Source organism: Pelophylax lessonae (assembly GCF_965119305.1).
Source record: "Pelophylax lessonae genome assembly, chromosome: 11".
Lineage (NCBI taxonomy): Eukaryota > Metazoa > Chordata > Amphibia > Anura > Ranidae > Pelophylax > Pelophylax lessonae.
Genome location: NC_138778.1, coordinates 100369852 through 100384975, shown reverse-complemented (window position 1 = coordinate 100384975; position 15124 = coordinate 100369852). Strand labels below are relative to the sequence as shown.

Sequence of the window (15124 nt, the reverse complement as noted above, 5' to 3'; positions counted from 1 at the left end):
TTTAGCGGGCATTCTGGAAAATTTGTTTTTGCCAGCTCTTATATTATGTCACAACTGATAGCACAGTTTACAAAGAAACGGGGGTACTCCTGTTGAGGCATGGGAGTTGGGTTTATTTTGTGGTCATTTTAATGCAAATAGACCTTGTTAGAACAAGTCTTTACTACGGCCTAGGAAGCTGATCTTTAACACACTTTTCCTATATATCCTTTCTATCCCAGAATGCTCCACTGGTTACATTGATTTGGTGTTTGTAATCGATGGCTCCAAAAGCGTCCGACCTCAGAACTTTGAGTTGGTGAAGCAGTTTGTGATAAAGATTGTGGACTCCTTGGATGTGTCAACCCATGGCACACATGTTGGACTGGTTCAGTATTCCAGTCGGGTGCGCACTGAGTTTTCCTTGAACCAGTTTAAAACATCAAAGGATATTAGTAATGCAGTGAGGAACGTTGAGTACATGGAGAAAGGCACCATGACTGGACTGGCATTGAAGCATATGGTGGAACACAGCTTCTCCCAACAAGAAGGAGCCAGACCCAATGTGCCTAAAATTGGCTTGGTGTTTACTGATGGCCGTTCACAGGATGATATCTCAGAGTGGGCTAAAAGAGCCAAGGATGCTGGTAAGAAAAACACTGATCATTCAGGAAATCTACAGAGAAAACTTGCAAAATACATTCTGACAGATTCCTAACACTGATCAATTCAGATGGACAAAAGAGCCCCAAAGATTTTACACATTTATACAGTTTAGTTAACGTAATTTAGACTACATTACATACACTTTCTGTTTAAAATTATAATGAAACATTGGTTGTCACTTTTATTGTATTGTCACTAGTATTGTATTTTGTTTTCTATTATACTCTTAATACCTATTGACTGAGTGTCTGAACTGTAACTTACATCAACTGCCAGATTATTATTTTTTTTAATTTTTCACACACATGCTAAAATGAAAAGTTTCAACTCCTAAAAAATTCACTTTTTTTTTTGTTTTTTAATATGAAAATGTATTTAAAACCCTAAAAACCAACATATTTTCAATGAAAGCAGAAGACCTGTAGAATAAAATGATGGATTTTTTTAAACTATATTTTAAGTTAAGGTCACACTTGAACAATTCTTAGTGTGCACAAACACAGTGGGTTCTACACATTTTATGTAAATTTAAAAAAAAAAAATAGACTTTTTCCAGTAAAAAAAAATAGCTTTAAAACCCACAAAATGTAAAAACACTATTTTACCTTTAATTGTTAATGGAAAACACAAAAAACCTTTACAGCTCATCAGTGTAGTCACCTGAAAATATTGGTCCTAGAATTATTCTGGTGTGTGTGGCAAAAAACCTTTATTTATGCATGGGTGCCCTACATGTGCATGTGTGCTCATGGAGGGGCTTTTAACTTTTTTTTTCAGGATTCAGTTACCACAGAGGAGATTGGGGAATGGATTCAGATAAGTCCCCTGCTCGCAGATCCCCACAACCACTGGCCAGGGTTGTCAGGAAGCCCTTGTCCCCTCCCCTTTCCTGACCTGTCAGGCTGCATGCTCGAATAAGGGTCTGATATTGATTTTGGGGGGACCCCATGACTTTTTTTTGCATGGGGTTCCCCTCAAAATCCATACCAGACCCAAAGGGCCTGGTATGGAACCTGGGGGGCACCCCCACGCCATTTTTTTCCCATTTTGGCGTGGAGTTCTCCCTCAAAATTCTCAGAGTCCAGTTTGCACCACAAGTCGGATCATCATGATCCGACTTGGATGCGACTTCTTTTCAAATCAATGGGCCCCCATAGATAACCATTGATTTTCACATATATAAAAAAAAAAAGTATGACATGGCTTAATGCTGCGTAAGCCACGTTGAGCAACACTTAGCAGCCTTTAGCAGTGTCAGACATTTTTACAGCTGTAACGCCGGTCCTCAGAACACACTGGCCCTGGGTTTTTTTGCAGCTTCAAAACACCTCTGCCACTTACAGCTTCAAAATGTGTGCATGAGGCCATAGAATAACATGGAGGGGCATTTTTTTAAGCTGCAAAAAAAAAGGCCGGCGCTCCTTAAAGCAGCTGCAAAAACTCCATGTGTGCATGAGGCCTTAGGAGTGATTGAATAGCTTTATAGCCACCCAACAGGGCTGTCTTTAACTCAGGGCAAAAGGGCCCAGTCATTGTTATGGGGCCCAAGGCAGCTTCCACTTGAGCCCGCACTGCTCACAAATAGTTGAAAAGTGGATTCGGGAGGGCCCAAGAAAAAGTTTGCCCAGAGTCCAATCAATTTTAAAGAGGGCCCTGCCACCCAAAGCACTTTTACTGAAAGGCTTAAACTTGAGGCTGAAGGCTTTAACCACTTAAGCCCCGGAGGATTTGGCTGCTCAAAGACCAGGCCCTATTTTGCGATTCGGCACTGCGTGACTTTAACGGACGATGGCGCGGTCGTGCGACGCTGTACCCAAATTAAATTGACATCCTTTTTATCCCACAAACAGAGCTTTCTTTTGGTGATATTTGATCACCTGTGCGATTTTTACTTTTTGCGCTATAAACAAAAAAAGAGTGACAATTTTGAAAAAATAACAATATTTTTTTTTTATATGAAATTCTCAAAAAAAAAAGTAAAAATCAAAACTTTTTAACATTTTAGGCCAATTTGTTTTCTGCTACATATTTTTGGTAAAAAAAAATAGCTATAAGCGTATTTTTTTTTGGTTTGTGCAAAAGTTATTGCGTTTACTAACTACGGGAAAGATTTATGACATTTTTATTGTTTTATTTTTTTTTAACTAGTAATGGTGGCGATCTGCAATTTTTTTTTGCGTGACTGCGACATTGTGTTGGACAGTTTGGACCCCTGACTGACATTTTTTTACACTTTTGGGGCTACCAGTGACATTACTACAGTAACCAGTGCTATAAAAATGCACTGTTACTGTAAAAATGACACTGGCAGGGAAGAGGTTAACTTTATTGGTGATCAAGGGGTTAAGTGTGTCCCTAGGGGCGTGATTCTAACTGTTAGGGGGCGTGGCTAGTGAAGTAATCACAGAGACATACGATCCTACATAGCAGGATCGCATAGCCTCTGTCATTACTTCAGTGAGAATGACAGACGGCTGTGTTTACATCAGCCGCCCGTCTTTCTCCCTCTCCTGAGGGAGATCGCGAGTGCCCAGTGGTCATCGGAGCCGCCGGTCACATGTGCTGGCTAAGCAGGAAAAGAGCAGGGGCGAGCAACGTACCCCTACGTCACTTTGCCTGTAGGGGGCTGACTGTCGCAGTAAGTAGTCGTGCTGTGGTCAGCAAGTGGTTACACATAAGCACATGGCTACTATTGTGGTGGTGGCAGTAAAAGGGTTAGGTCCAAATTCAAAAGGTAAAACTATTGATTTAGTTTGTTTTATTTTGTTGTCATTTATATTTTGTACAGGGTAAAGCCGGTCAAAGAGGGTTCAAATCTTGGTCGGTTAAGCAAGGACTGACCAAGAATCGAACCATGTATGGGCAGGCTGATTGCACCTAAGCTGATAGATTGATCAACTTGGGTAAAACCAGCCTGTCGACCACTGGGGGAACACAATAGCTCTGTGGGGGGGATTAGCACTGTCGGTATTCATGGGGAAATAAAGCAATTTTATTTTTTGCTGCAACCTGTGGTTGCAGTAAAGAAAGTGGCACCATCTATGGCCAGCTTTAGGGTTAAACTTGCTGTAAAGTGTCTGTCTATGTTTTCTTGTCCTGGAGAACCTGCACACTCTGATTTCTTGTCCAGGTAATGATAGGACAAGAGCTAATAGAAAAATGACCCCAATGAGGACACAGACAGTGATTACAACCTAACAGAAGTTCTGACTCTCACCAGCTCTATTAAAAATGTAAAAAAATGTTTTATCTGGAGTTGGGTTTCCATTTGCAGTTTTTGCAGTGCCCCTTATGATAATTTATGATGATTTGCAGGTCATGTTATTTATTTAGGACAGTATATTCCAACGCTGGACAGAGCAAGATATATAATCACATATACATCAGCCACTCCCATTGCATTGGAATGTGCTTGAAGGCAACTTTTAAACCTATTAGTTAATAACTGAAGTTAGCCAATAAAGGGTATCAATTAAACTCTAAACTTTCAGCATCAGTCGAGGGCTATGATGATACAACACTCTACAACTGCTAGTAAATGATAAAAATATTTAATAGCCAGTCGAAGAATTGTATAGAAAGAAGAAGAGAACACATATTGTAGCTGATGGAATGCACAACCATACACACAGACTGGACTATGAATTCCTTGTTTGTTTCTATAAGACTTGTGCCTCACTCACACAGATTTGTTAGATTTCACACTGACCAAGCATTGAGCTTTTGTTGACTGTTTTTCCTTTCTGCACGTTCTTTCCATTGCAGGTATCACTATGTATGCTGTAGGTGTTGGAAAAGCAGTTGAAGAGGAACTCAATGAAATTGCATCAGACCCTGTAAACAAACATTCCTTCTACACAGCAGATTTTACCACAATCAATCTTATTGCTGAAGATTTAAAACTGAACATTTGCCCAGGTATGACGTGTCAGTGGTGCCTTCTTGCTTTCTAAGTATTAGGATTCCTTCTAAAGGGCTGGGCAAGATCCAGCCTGTCTGATGTGGGGGTGAAGTAAAAAATATCAAGAGGGCAGAGGATGCATGGTCATCGGTATATAGGAGTCAGTAGGGCAGTGTACAGGGGACAGCAGGACAGAAGACAGGGGGGGGCAGTAGGGCAGTGTACAGGGGTCAGCAGGATGGGGGGGGGGGTCAGCAGAATGGAGGACAGGGGGGCAGCAGGAAAAAGAACAGAGTCAACAGGACAGAGGATAGGAGGTCAGCAGGGCAGTGTACAGGGGGTCAAATCCCCCCTATTCCCCCTCTTAACTAAAATCCCCCACCCCCTCCCAGCACAAATCCCCCCCAGTTACTTTTCCCAGCACCATCAGCAGGGTGGAGGACAGAGGCAGCCGACAGGGATCTGCAGGACAGTGTACAGGGGTCAGGAATCAGCAGGGCAAAGAAAAGGGGTCAGAAGGGCAGAGGAAAGGGAGTCAGGAGGGCAGTGTACAGTGGTCAGCAGGACATAGGACAGGGGTCTCCAGGAAAGAAGATGGGGTCAGCAGAGCAGAGGACAGTGGTCAAATCCCCCTATTGCCCCTCTTACCAAAATCCCCTCACCCCACCTAGCACAAATCCCTCCATCCCCCGCTAGCACAAATTCCCCCTCCCAGCACATATCCCCCATGCCTCCTCCTAGCAAATTACCCTTCCCAAAGGGAAACTCCCCCTCCCCCACAAACCTCTGATCCCAATGCAAGCACAAATTATTCTTACCCTTTCCCTTCAATGTCCCAGTACAATTCCCCAACCTGTAAGTTACACCCCCCACCCAAACAGAGAGGCAGAAAATCGCTGCAGTGCTAGGAGGAGGTGCAGGCTGTTCTGTATTCTTCTCTCTCCTGTCAGAACAGTGCTCCTCCTTGCAGCAGAGGACACAGGATCGCTCTTACATTGGGCTGTACTCACAGGGTTTGATTACCCACCCCCTACGTCATCCAAGGGATCCATCTCCCAGCAGCAGGAACTGTCAATAGAGGGCGGAGAAGTGCTATTCTGACAGTCTGCATCTCCTCTTCGCAGGACAGCTTCCTTCTTCTGGCTGCCCTCCCCTTGTCCAGGCCAGGAGTGCAGTGATGGGAAGAGGAACTCGGTGGCTAGGCAAAATGTTTATGGGGTGGCGGGCCTGAAGGGGTACGACTGAAATCTGGGGGGGGGGGCGCAGCCCACCACAGCACCCCCCTAGATCTGACCATACTAAAGGGAAACTTTCAGAGGTGATATGTGGTCCCATTTTAGTTGTGTTGCAAAGAAGATCTAACAGGTGTCACCAAATAAAAGATAGGCAGATTTTCCACCTTCCATCCTTCTTGGTGAGATTCTGGCTATCTATATGGAGCTATCAAATACTGTAGCTGGGTTTGATAATCTAAAGAAATATAGAAATGGTCTTAATGACCATCCATTGAAGCAAACTTAGCAGATGAATATAATAGCAACAACCACCAAATGGGTTTTGGGTGTCTCCTGCCATGAGCAAGGTGTCTAGTTAATGTAGACCTCGACGTACCTTACCTAAACGTTACCTTGCCATCACCACTGCTAACAATCCAACACCAGAACCCCAGAATCTAAATAGTATCTGGTATAGGGCTACTGAAAAATGTATGTAAACACTAACAATGAACTTTTCTTATCTTCTCCCTTTGGTCTTGTAAATTTACCATTGAAATTTTTAGTTATAGCTGTTTGATAACTGGAAGAAAAAATCTGTTGCTCCCACAACAGATCCTGTGAACGAAAAACTTCCTGTGCTCCATGTATTTTTATCAGTTATGTTGAGGGGGAGGTTTTGGTAGTCTGTTTCTATTGTTCTGTTAAAGAATAGGGATGATCGAACAGTTTGGGTCGACCATCAGTTCGACCCGAACATTGACTGTTCGAAATTCGGCCGAATTCCGAACTTTTTGCGGAAAAAGTTCGGAATTCGGCAACCAGAACCGACCAAAATGAAATGGGACAGGAACTGGGCTTTAAAAGCCTGTGATTGGACCAGAACCATCAGTAAAAGCCAATTGAGGGGGCAGGAGGATGCTAGGAATGTGATTGGAGTGACTAGGGGGTCCAGAGTCCAATCAGTAGTGAATACGCCCCCCAGTATATAAGATAGCCCCACCAAATCCCTAGCATTGTAGAAGAGAGTGGAAGCAGTTCTGTTACTCCTGCTTCAAAAGTGTCATTTAGCAAATATTAGTGTGAGGAAAGGGATATCTAGTGTAGTTAGGGTACTATTTTCCACTATAGTTAGATTCAATAATCTAGTTTCTGTAGGGAAAGTGTTAAGTGTCAGGGTGACTGTAGTGTAGTGTAGGGTTAACTGACTCTGACTGCTATGGCAGGGTGACCAAACCCTTCCATGTCAGAGTGACCGCCATAGAAAAAAGATTGTTTGTATTAGAATTGCATTAGAACAGGCATATGGCTCCGCTCCTTTCACACCTGGCCGTATTGTTGCAGGCGTTTATTGGGCTTTTTTGTGGACGAGTTTGGAGGCAGGCATGACATCTGAACTTCTTTGTAGGGGTATATATACACACACACACACGTATGTATATATACACACATACACATATATAGGTGTGAAAGTAGCAGAACCCTATGCCTGCGCTAATGAAATAATTGACAGGCATATGGCTCCGCTCCTATCACACCTATATGTGTGTATGTGTATAAATACATATAAGTGTGTGTGTATATATACCCCTATACAGAAGTTCAGATGTTATGCCTGCCTCCACGCCATGCAAGAAAAACGCCCAGGTGTGTTGTTGCAGGCGTTTTTTTTGGGCATTTTTTGGGCGTCTTTGGAGGCAGGCATAACATCTGAACTTCTGTATAGGGGTATATATACACACACGCTTATATGTATTTATACACATACACACATATAGGTGTGATAGGAGCGGAGCCATATGCCTGTCAATTATTTCATTAGCGCAGGCATAAGGTTCTGCTACTTTCACACCTATATATTTGTATATATACATACATGTGTGTGTGTGTATATATACCCCTACACAGAATTTCAGATGTCATGCCTGCCTCCAAACATGTCCACAAAAAAGCCCTATAAACGCCTGCAACAAAAAGCTGGGTGTGAAAATATTACCGAAGTTTGGGTCCCATTGATTTCAATGGGGTTCTGAAATCCGGGCCGAACTTTCGGGAAGTTCGGGTGTTCTGGTCAAACCGAACTTTTCAAAAGTTCGATCATCCCTATTAAAGAACATTATGTGTGAACATTGTCACCCTAAGACAGGAAATTTGTTACTGACAGAATGACCTTGCATTAAAATAGGAAAATATAGGAAATACAAGTTGTAAATTATTTATTTTTTCTGGGTTTAGATATGCTTTAGAATTTGGGACCAGCAGAGAGGAAGGACTTAAAGTGGAATTCACGTCTAACACTACCCACTTTTTAAAAATGATCCCTCCACCCTCCTCCTGTCTACCCTTTGTAAAATAGATTTTTGCACTTACCTGTTTTTAGTATGCCCTGTTCACATGATCCTGCAGCTCCTGCTTCCCTGTGTTAGAGAGCGGCGGCTTCAGGGGAGAGGAGGAACCGCTGACATGGGAGCCTATGGGTGACGTCACAGCTCCCAGAATTCACAGGCATTGTCGAGAGCTCCATGATAAAGGGGAGCCAGAGATGCATGATAATGGGACCAGACTAAAAGTAAGCACACAGAGGGAGGAGAGGGCATTTTTAAGAATAGCTAGTGTTAAGGATTAAATTCCACTTTAAAGCGGAGTTCCGGCCTCCGCTTGCTGAGGGCCACCTGAAAAAGAAATGGATGCTCCCAATTTTTTTTTTTTGGTCACTTACCTTGATATTGAAGAAAATATACTCACCTTCCTTCCACTTCCTCCCTCGGCGGCCGTGGCCAGCACCGTCACTTCCAGCTTGCGATGGCTCCTGGGAGCTGAACGTCATTGCTCCCAGGAGTCAATGCGCCTGCACCGGCCCCGCTTGTCACTTCCGGTGCAGGCGCGGCATTCCCTGCTAGACAGCTTCTGGGCATGCCTAGAAGCTGTGCAGGGATGCCACACTTGCACCAGAAGTGATGAGCGGGGCCGGTGCAGTGCATTGTGGGACTCCAACGTCACAGAAGAGGCCGCAGAAGAGGACGCGCTGGCTTCAGCTGCCCACACCTGAGATGGCAGCGCTGGAGAAGAAATTTTCAAGGTAAGTATTTCTTCTTACAGGTAAGTGCGACCCAGGACAGTTCAGAGGCTATCCATTGTGGAATGTACTAGCCCTGACTGTCCCGGAGGTATTTTTATTCAAATTTGACCCCCGAGGCCGGAACTCCGCTTTAAGTGAGCTAAAGCTTACACTGTGGACACGAAAACCCATGAAGTGAGATTCCCCAAACCTATACTGAGGAATGGAATACGGTTAAAGAAAAAAACAAAATCACCTATTTTAGAGTTTTTATGCCTAAAGTGGAATTTCCGCCTAACACTAATTAGGTTTAAAGAGGACCCCTCTCGCTATCTATGTCGCCTAACCTGTGTAAAAGAAAGTGTATATTTGCTTATTTTCAACCCAACCCAGCCTGGTCACATGATCCTCTTTGTCAGTCAGCAGTAGCTGCAGGGGAGAAGAAGGAGCACTCCAAAGCTGTTGTCAGCCATCTCTCCTCTCCCTTGCAGCCACTGCTGACTAAGACAGAGGAGATGGAGCTGCGGGATCATGTGACTAGACTGTCGCAGGATGAAAATAGGTTAGACAGGGTAGGTAGCAGGAGGGGGAAGAAACATTTTTAAACACAGGCAGGAACTATACTTTAAAACTGTTGTAACCCTAAAAATAAATAAAAGTTTATGTTCCTTTAAAGCATGATAAATATCACAGCGCTTCTGCAGTGTCATTTGTCCCATTCTATGTTGTAAAATACCTGGTTGATCCTACCTGCTCCTGTGTCCCACTAGGTGTACTGATCATGGTAATCATGGCTGCTGATCCATGATACTGTAGTCAGTTTACATGCCTCCATCATCCCGCTGTGTTCAGAGTCCCTCCATCTCCCCCTCCCCCCCGCCTATCATTTCTGTGTGTGAGAGTCGATCTCCTCCCTACTCCTCCCCTCTCTTCCTGCCACTATTTCCTGCAGCTGTAAATAACTAGCGTTTTACAAATAACTAGTGTTCCCTCAATTGTATGAAGATTTAAAGTACTGTGTGTCAGTTCTTTTAAAATTATAATCCTAAATACCTTTTTGCACAGCAGCACTGTACGGTCACATGATCTCCTTTTGCTGGCTGGCATACGTCAGAGGGGAATCTCAGCCCCTCCAGCTGCTCTCCCTAGATTGGGGGAGAGTGGAGGGAGGTCACATGACTGCACAGTGGAGTTATGCAAAAAGTTTTTTTTTCAATTACAATTTTAGAAAAACTGACACACGGTACTGTATACCTTCATACAACAGAGGGGATGCCAGTGTTTTGTAAATTTGACTTTACAACCACTTAAAGTGTAGTAGCAATCAGAATCCATCATATACTGATCAGCAGAATGAATTCTTACGCTTTGAAATCTGCACTATTTTTATTGAATAGGGCCTACAGAATTTGTCATTTTTTGTTCCTTTATATATGCAGTTAATGCTTGTATATTTTTTGCATATCTTAATTGTGGCTTTACTATATATTTTGCAGAAGAGATTATAGGAGAGACAGAGATAAAGAACCCATGTGAATGTGAGCACCTTGTTACTTTCCAGACAAACACCTTAACAACACTCGGAAATCTGGCAGAGAAACATATCCTTTTTATGTATTAGTACTTTGCCATTCTCAACCATAGTTACATAGTTACATAGAGCAAGGTTGTTCTGCGGCTCTATTTCTGAGGGTTGGTGAATGCAGTAAAGATACAATTTGTTTTAGAAAGGAATAAACAGTGCATACTTTTGATTCTTCCATAAATTCTATAATGTGCAGATCATATACCGTAAGTCCCATACATATGAATAGATACACTATATTATCAAAAGTATTGGAAAGCCTGCCTTTACACGCACATGAATTTTATTGGCATCCCAGTCTTAGTCCATAGGGTTCAATATTGAGTTGACCCACCCTTTGCAGCTATAACAGCTTCAACTCTTCTGGGAAGGCTGTACATAAGTTTTAGGAGTGTGTCTATGGGAATGTTGACCATTCTTCCAGGAGTGCACTTGTGAAGTCAGGCACTGATGTGGACGAGAAGGCCTTGCTCACAGTCTCTGCTCTAGTTCATTCCAAAGGGGTTGAAGTCAAGACTTTTTGCAGGCCAGTCAATTTCCTCCACTCCAAACTAGCTTACTCATGTCTTTATGGACCTGGGGTGTTTGGCCTATGTCTAAGTGTAGTTGAGGAACAAGCCAAAGGTCGGAACGAGAGGTAGCAAAAATAAAGAGAGCAGCAGGAATGACAAGAGCAAGAAGAGACAGTGCCAGACACAGCAGAGGTTGCAGGTTCAGATCTCGGTCCTGACAGACACTCCAAAGCTCTAGTTCTGCAGAAGGTAAGTTCGAGATCCAGCCTGTTATGTGACAGCACTTTTGGTAAGTATTTGGATACATTTGTTTAACTTTTTGAAAATCGAATGAAGTGAGTAGCTAGAGGAGGTTGGGTGGGCAAAGTGTAGGCTCATCCGAAATATATCAGCTTTAAATGGCACAAGTACGTCTTGTCACACTGCATTACATGTCTGTATCTATTTCCAACATGTATTCCTTAACATTTCTCACTAGCCCAGCTCACTGCAAGACTGGACATTTTAGAACACGAGCTGAAAGACAGAAAATGAAGCACTCCAACTGAAAATATAAAAAGATAAAAAGAGGTTTATGTGGCATTTTTATGTCACGTGGTAATATTTTGTTATCCTTTTCAGGAGGCATACACCTAACAAGCCGTGCAGAGCTGTAAAACTATTATATAAATAAATGTGAATAGATTGTTATTATTATTAAAATTATTTTACTGTAACTTACTAAGAATTCAGAAATATGTTAATGGACTAGACTTTAGTAGGTTAAACGTACTTTTGTATTTAATTTTTTTTTTCTTTTTAAAAAAAATGAAACAAAAAAGGCACAATGTTATTGTTATGACAGTTCATTTTAGAAAGAGGGTCTGGATTTGAATTCATTTATGCCAATAAGATGTTATGAATTTTGGCTTGGCGGCTTCTCTAAGGGCTCAAAATATATACTTCTCGTGCCATGATTTGTAAAGAATTTGCAGGACTTCCTAGATTATTTTAAAACCCAGTCAAAACATCAAACTATAATAAATACTGTAATAAATACATTGTGTGAATACCAACACATCTTGGTCTGCTTTTTGGTTTTGGTTGTACTTTTTTTCTGGGAAAAAAGCGCCGTCTGCAATTTTCAGCCTGTAAGGGCTCTAAAACTCCTTGGGTTGGAATTAACTTGTTTTAGTGAACTATGGAAAAAGCTAAGCAATGTCTCTTGTGAATGCAGCTTCGTCCAGCACCCAGCTTGGGTGCTTCCGTCAAGATATAACTTCCTCCAGTTTGGACATAGGAACCAAATATTATAGCTGACCATCGAAGACTAGCCGGCAATAGCTTAGATGCAACTGGAACTCTTTATTGAAAACTCACATAGAATTTATATACCACCCAATCAGGTGAGGGGTAGATCATATTACCCTAACAATACAAATCTGCAAAGAGGGATATAATTAACATAGCAACCTATACTATAAACATTAAATTAAATAGACAACCAGCCACCTAGATGGCTCAGTGCCCCCCAAGACAATGTTGTGATTAATCAGAGATCCCACTTCAGGTCAGACTGCATGGCACCAAACTCACAAAGTAGATTACACATTATAATAAGTTTAATACATAACACCTTAACAAACAGACAATAGCAGAAGACCTCCAGCATCAGGTTGCTTTGAGCTGATAATATTAACATCTGCTCTTAATTTCAGTCTGAAGCAGTCATTGCTGGGTTGAGGCATAGAGACCCCCAAATATGTATAAGGATCCTCCAGTTCCCAAAGTCTGTGTGTTTTGGGGAGACATGGACTTGAATTAGAAACAAGATCATTCCAAGGGGAGCTTTATTGTCCTTATTCAGAGAATTAATCCAAACCACACTAGCAGCGTCCATTAAGTGGTGGTCCATCATTAGAGAATGATCTGTTCTCTCCATAGGTCATAACCAGTGGGTAGAAGGCAAGCCCCTAGTCCCCTCCAAAAGGCCCTGTCCTGGTTGGGTCTTTTACACAGCTTCACTAGGGTAAGTGAATTTTCACTTCCAATCAACCCCAAAGTGTTTAGTCCAAAAGCAGACATGTCTACAAATTGATTTAGAAGAAAGCAAGATTGTTTAATATTATACTGCAAACTGATATTATACTACTGACACTTCAGCGCTCAGAAATCATTGGAAGGCTTGCCGTACTGATTTGAATAACAAGGCCACTGTAAAGCTCAGGAAGGATGGGTAAGGCGGTGTAGCCCCTCGCAGATAGGGGGATCCAGTACTGCACAAACAACAAAAAAAGAAAGGGCACAAACACCTTGTGCATTACCTCCAACACTTAATATAAAGTAGATAAGTAAAAGTTATACTCACAAACCAAAAGTTCCTAACTAACGACACCACAAAACAACTTATTTTCTCCTTGGTTATTTCCCGCCTTTACTACTGCAACTCCCTCCTCACTGGCCTATCTTTACACAGGCTATCCCCCCTTCAGTCTATCATGAATGCTGCTGCCAGAATAATATACCTTACTAACCGATCCGGGACTGCTTCCCCTCTCTGCCAATATCCTCATTGTTTTCCCCTACCCCATCATATAAAATTTAAAATACTAACCACAACATACAAGGCTATCCACAATATACAAAAAAAGGGGGAATTTTTGGACTTTGAATAAAACGCGGGGGGGGGGGGGGGGTTGCCATGCGTCTCCATCCCATTTGTGCAGAAAAATAAAAGAGTTTTTGGGACTTTGAATGAGAGGCAGGACAAAACTGGCATGGATATACATTAAGGGTCCTTTCACACGAACGATCCAATCAGATCCGCCTGTCAGTTTTTCAGATCCTCCATGCATCCCTACAGGACAGCGGATGTCAGCAGAGACATCTCCATTGACACCCGCTGCTATCCAATTTGGATCCTGTCAGCGAAATCTGGACGGATGGAAACCCTATTTTCCATCTGTCCATCAGATCGGATGGGATCGGATGAGAACAGACAGGGGGTCCGTTCTCATTCAATTCCCCCATAGAGTACAGCAGGGATCTGACTGCTCTTTCTCTGCGCACAGAGTGGAGACGAGCTGTCACCTGCATGCTCAGCGGGGATTGGCAGATTGATCCCCGCTGAGCAGAAAACGGCCAGCGACGGACAGTGCATCATGTGAAAAGACCATAACATTTATTGGTGTAAAAATTGGTAAAAAGACATAATATGTTACAGAATAAAATAACTCAGACATGAGAGCTGGAAAGTGGTGTCCAAGTCCAGGTTAATTAAAACCAACATATAAACATTCCATGGAGTATACAAATAGTAGACACTTAGTATTGAAGTCATATCATCAATAAGCTCAACGTGTATCATGGACCAAAAATCGCCACTTCTTCAGGAGCAAAAAAGTGATGCACATCTGCAAAGAATATAAAAATATGTGTGGGGAAAATACCAACATGGAGAGGGGAGGGAGAGGGGACACAGACCACCCAAAATCCCACACTTACAAACAGCTCGGGTTGTATATGGCGTTGGAGATAAGGCTGAAACACATGTACCCCCAACGGAAGCTGAGGGAGCACAGGTCAGGCGGGTGTGGCGGAGCGTGGCACCAACAGGTGGGGTGAGTGTGAGAGGTAATGAGATGAGAAGAGTCTTTGCTATTGCAGCATACAACAGTATCTGTCAAAAAATATATAAAGAGTATATAGTGGGGATCGAAAGTTTGGGCACCCCAGGTAAAAATTTGTATTAATGTGCATAAAGAAGCCAAGGAAAGATGGAAAAATCTCTAAAAGGCATCAAATTACAGATTAGACATTCTTATAATATGTCAACAAAAGTTAGATTTTATTTCCATCATTGACACTTTCAAAATTACAGAAAACAAAAAAATGGCATCTGCAAAAGTTTGGGCACCCTGCAGAATTTATAGCATGCACTGCCCCCTTTGCAAGGCTGAGACCTGCCAGTGTCATGGATTGTTCTCAATCATCGTCTGGGAAGACCAGGTGATGTCAATCTCAAAGGTTTTAAATGCCCAGACTCATCTGACCTTGCCCCAACAATCAGCACCATGGGATCTTCTAAGCAGTTGTCTAGAAAACTGAAACTGAAAATAGTTGACGCTCACAAAGCTGGAGAAGGCTATAAGAAGATAGCAAAGCGTTTTCAGATGTCAATATCCTCTGTTCGGAATGTAATTAAGAAATGGCAGTCATCAGAAACAGTGG

At 42.4% G+C, this 15124-nt stretch overlaps 1 protein-coding gene across 1 annotated transcript in view; it reads left to right on the top strand.

Moving 5' to 3' along the window:
- The window catches only part of MATN4 (matrilin 4), a 97604-nt gene extending 85766 nt beyond the window's left edge, over positions 1–11838 (top strand). The window contains exons 9-12 of the mRNA XM_082272965.1: positions 222–626; positions 4411–4563; positions 10315–10419; positions 11391–11838. Coding sequence (XP_082129091.1) covers positions 222–626; positions 4411–4563; positions 10315–10419; positions 11391–11449 — 722 coding nt within the window. The 3' untranslated portion in view covers positions 11450–11838. The remainder of the gene's footprint in view (positions 1–221; positions 627–4410; positions 4564–10314; positions 10420–11390) is intronic.
- The last annotated feature ends 3286 nt before the right edge of the window (positions 11839–15124 follow it).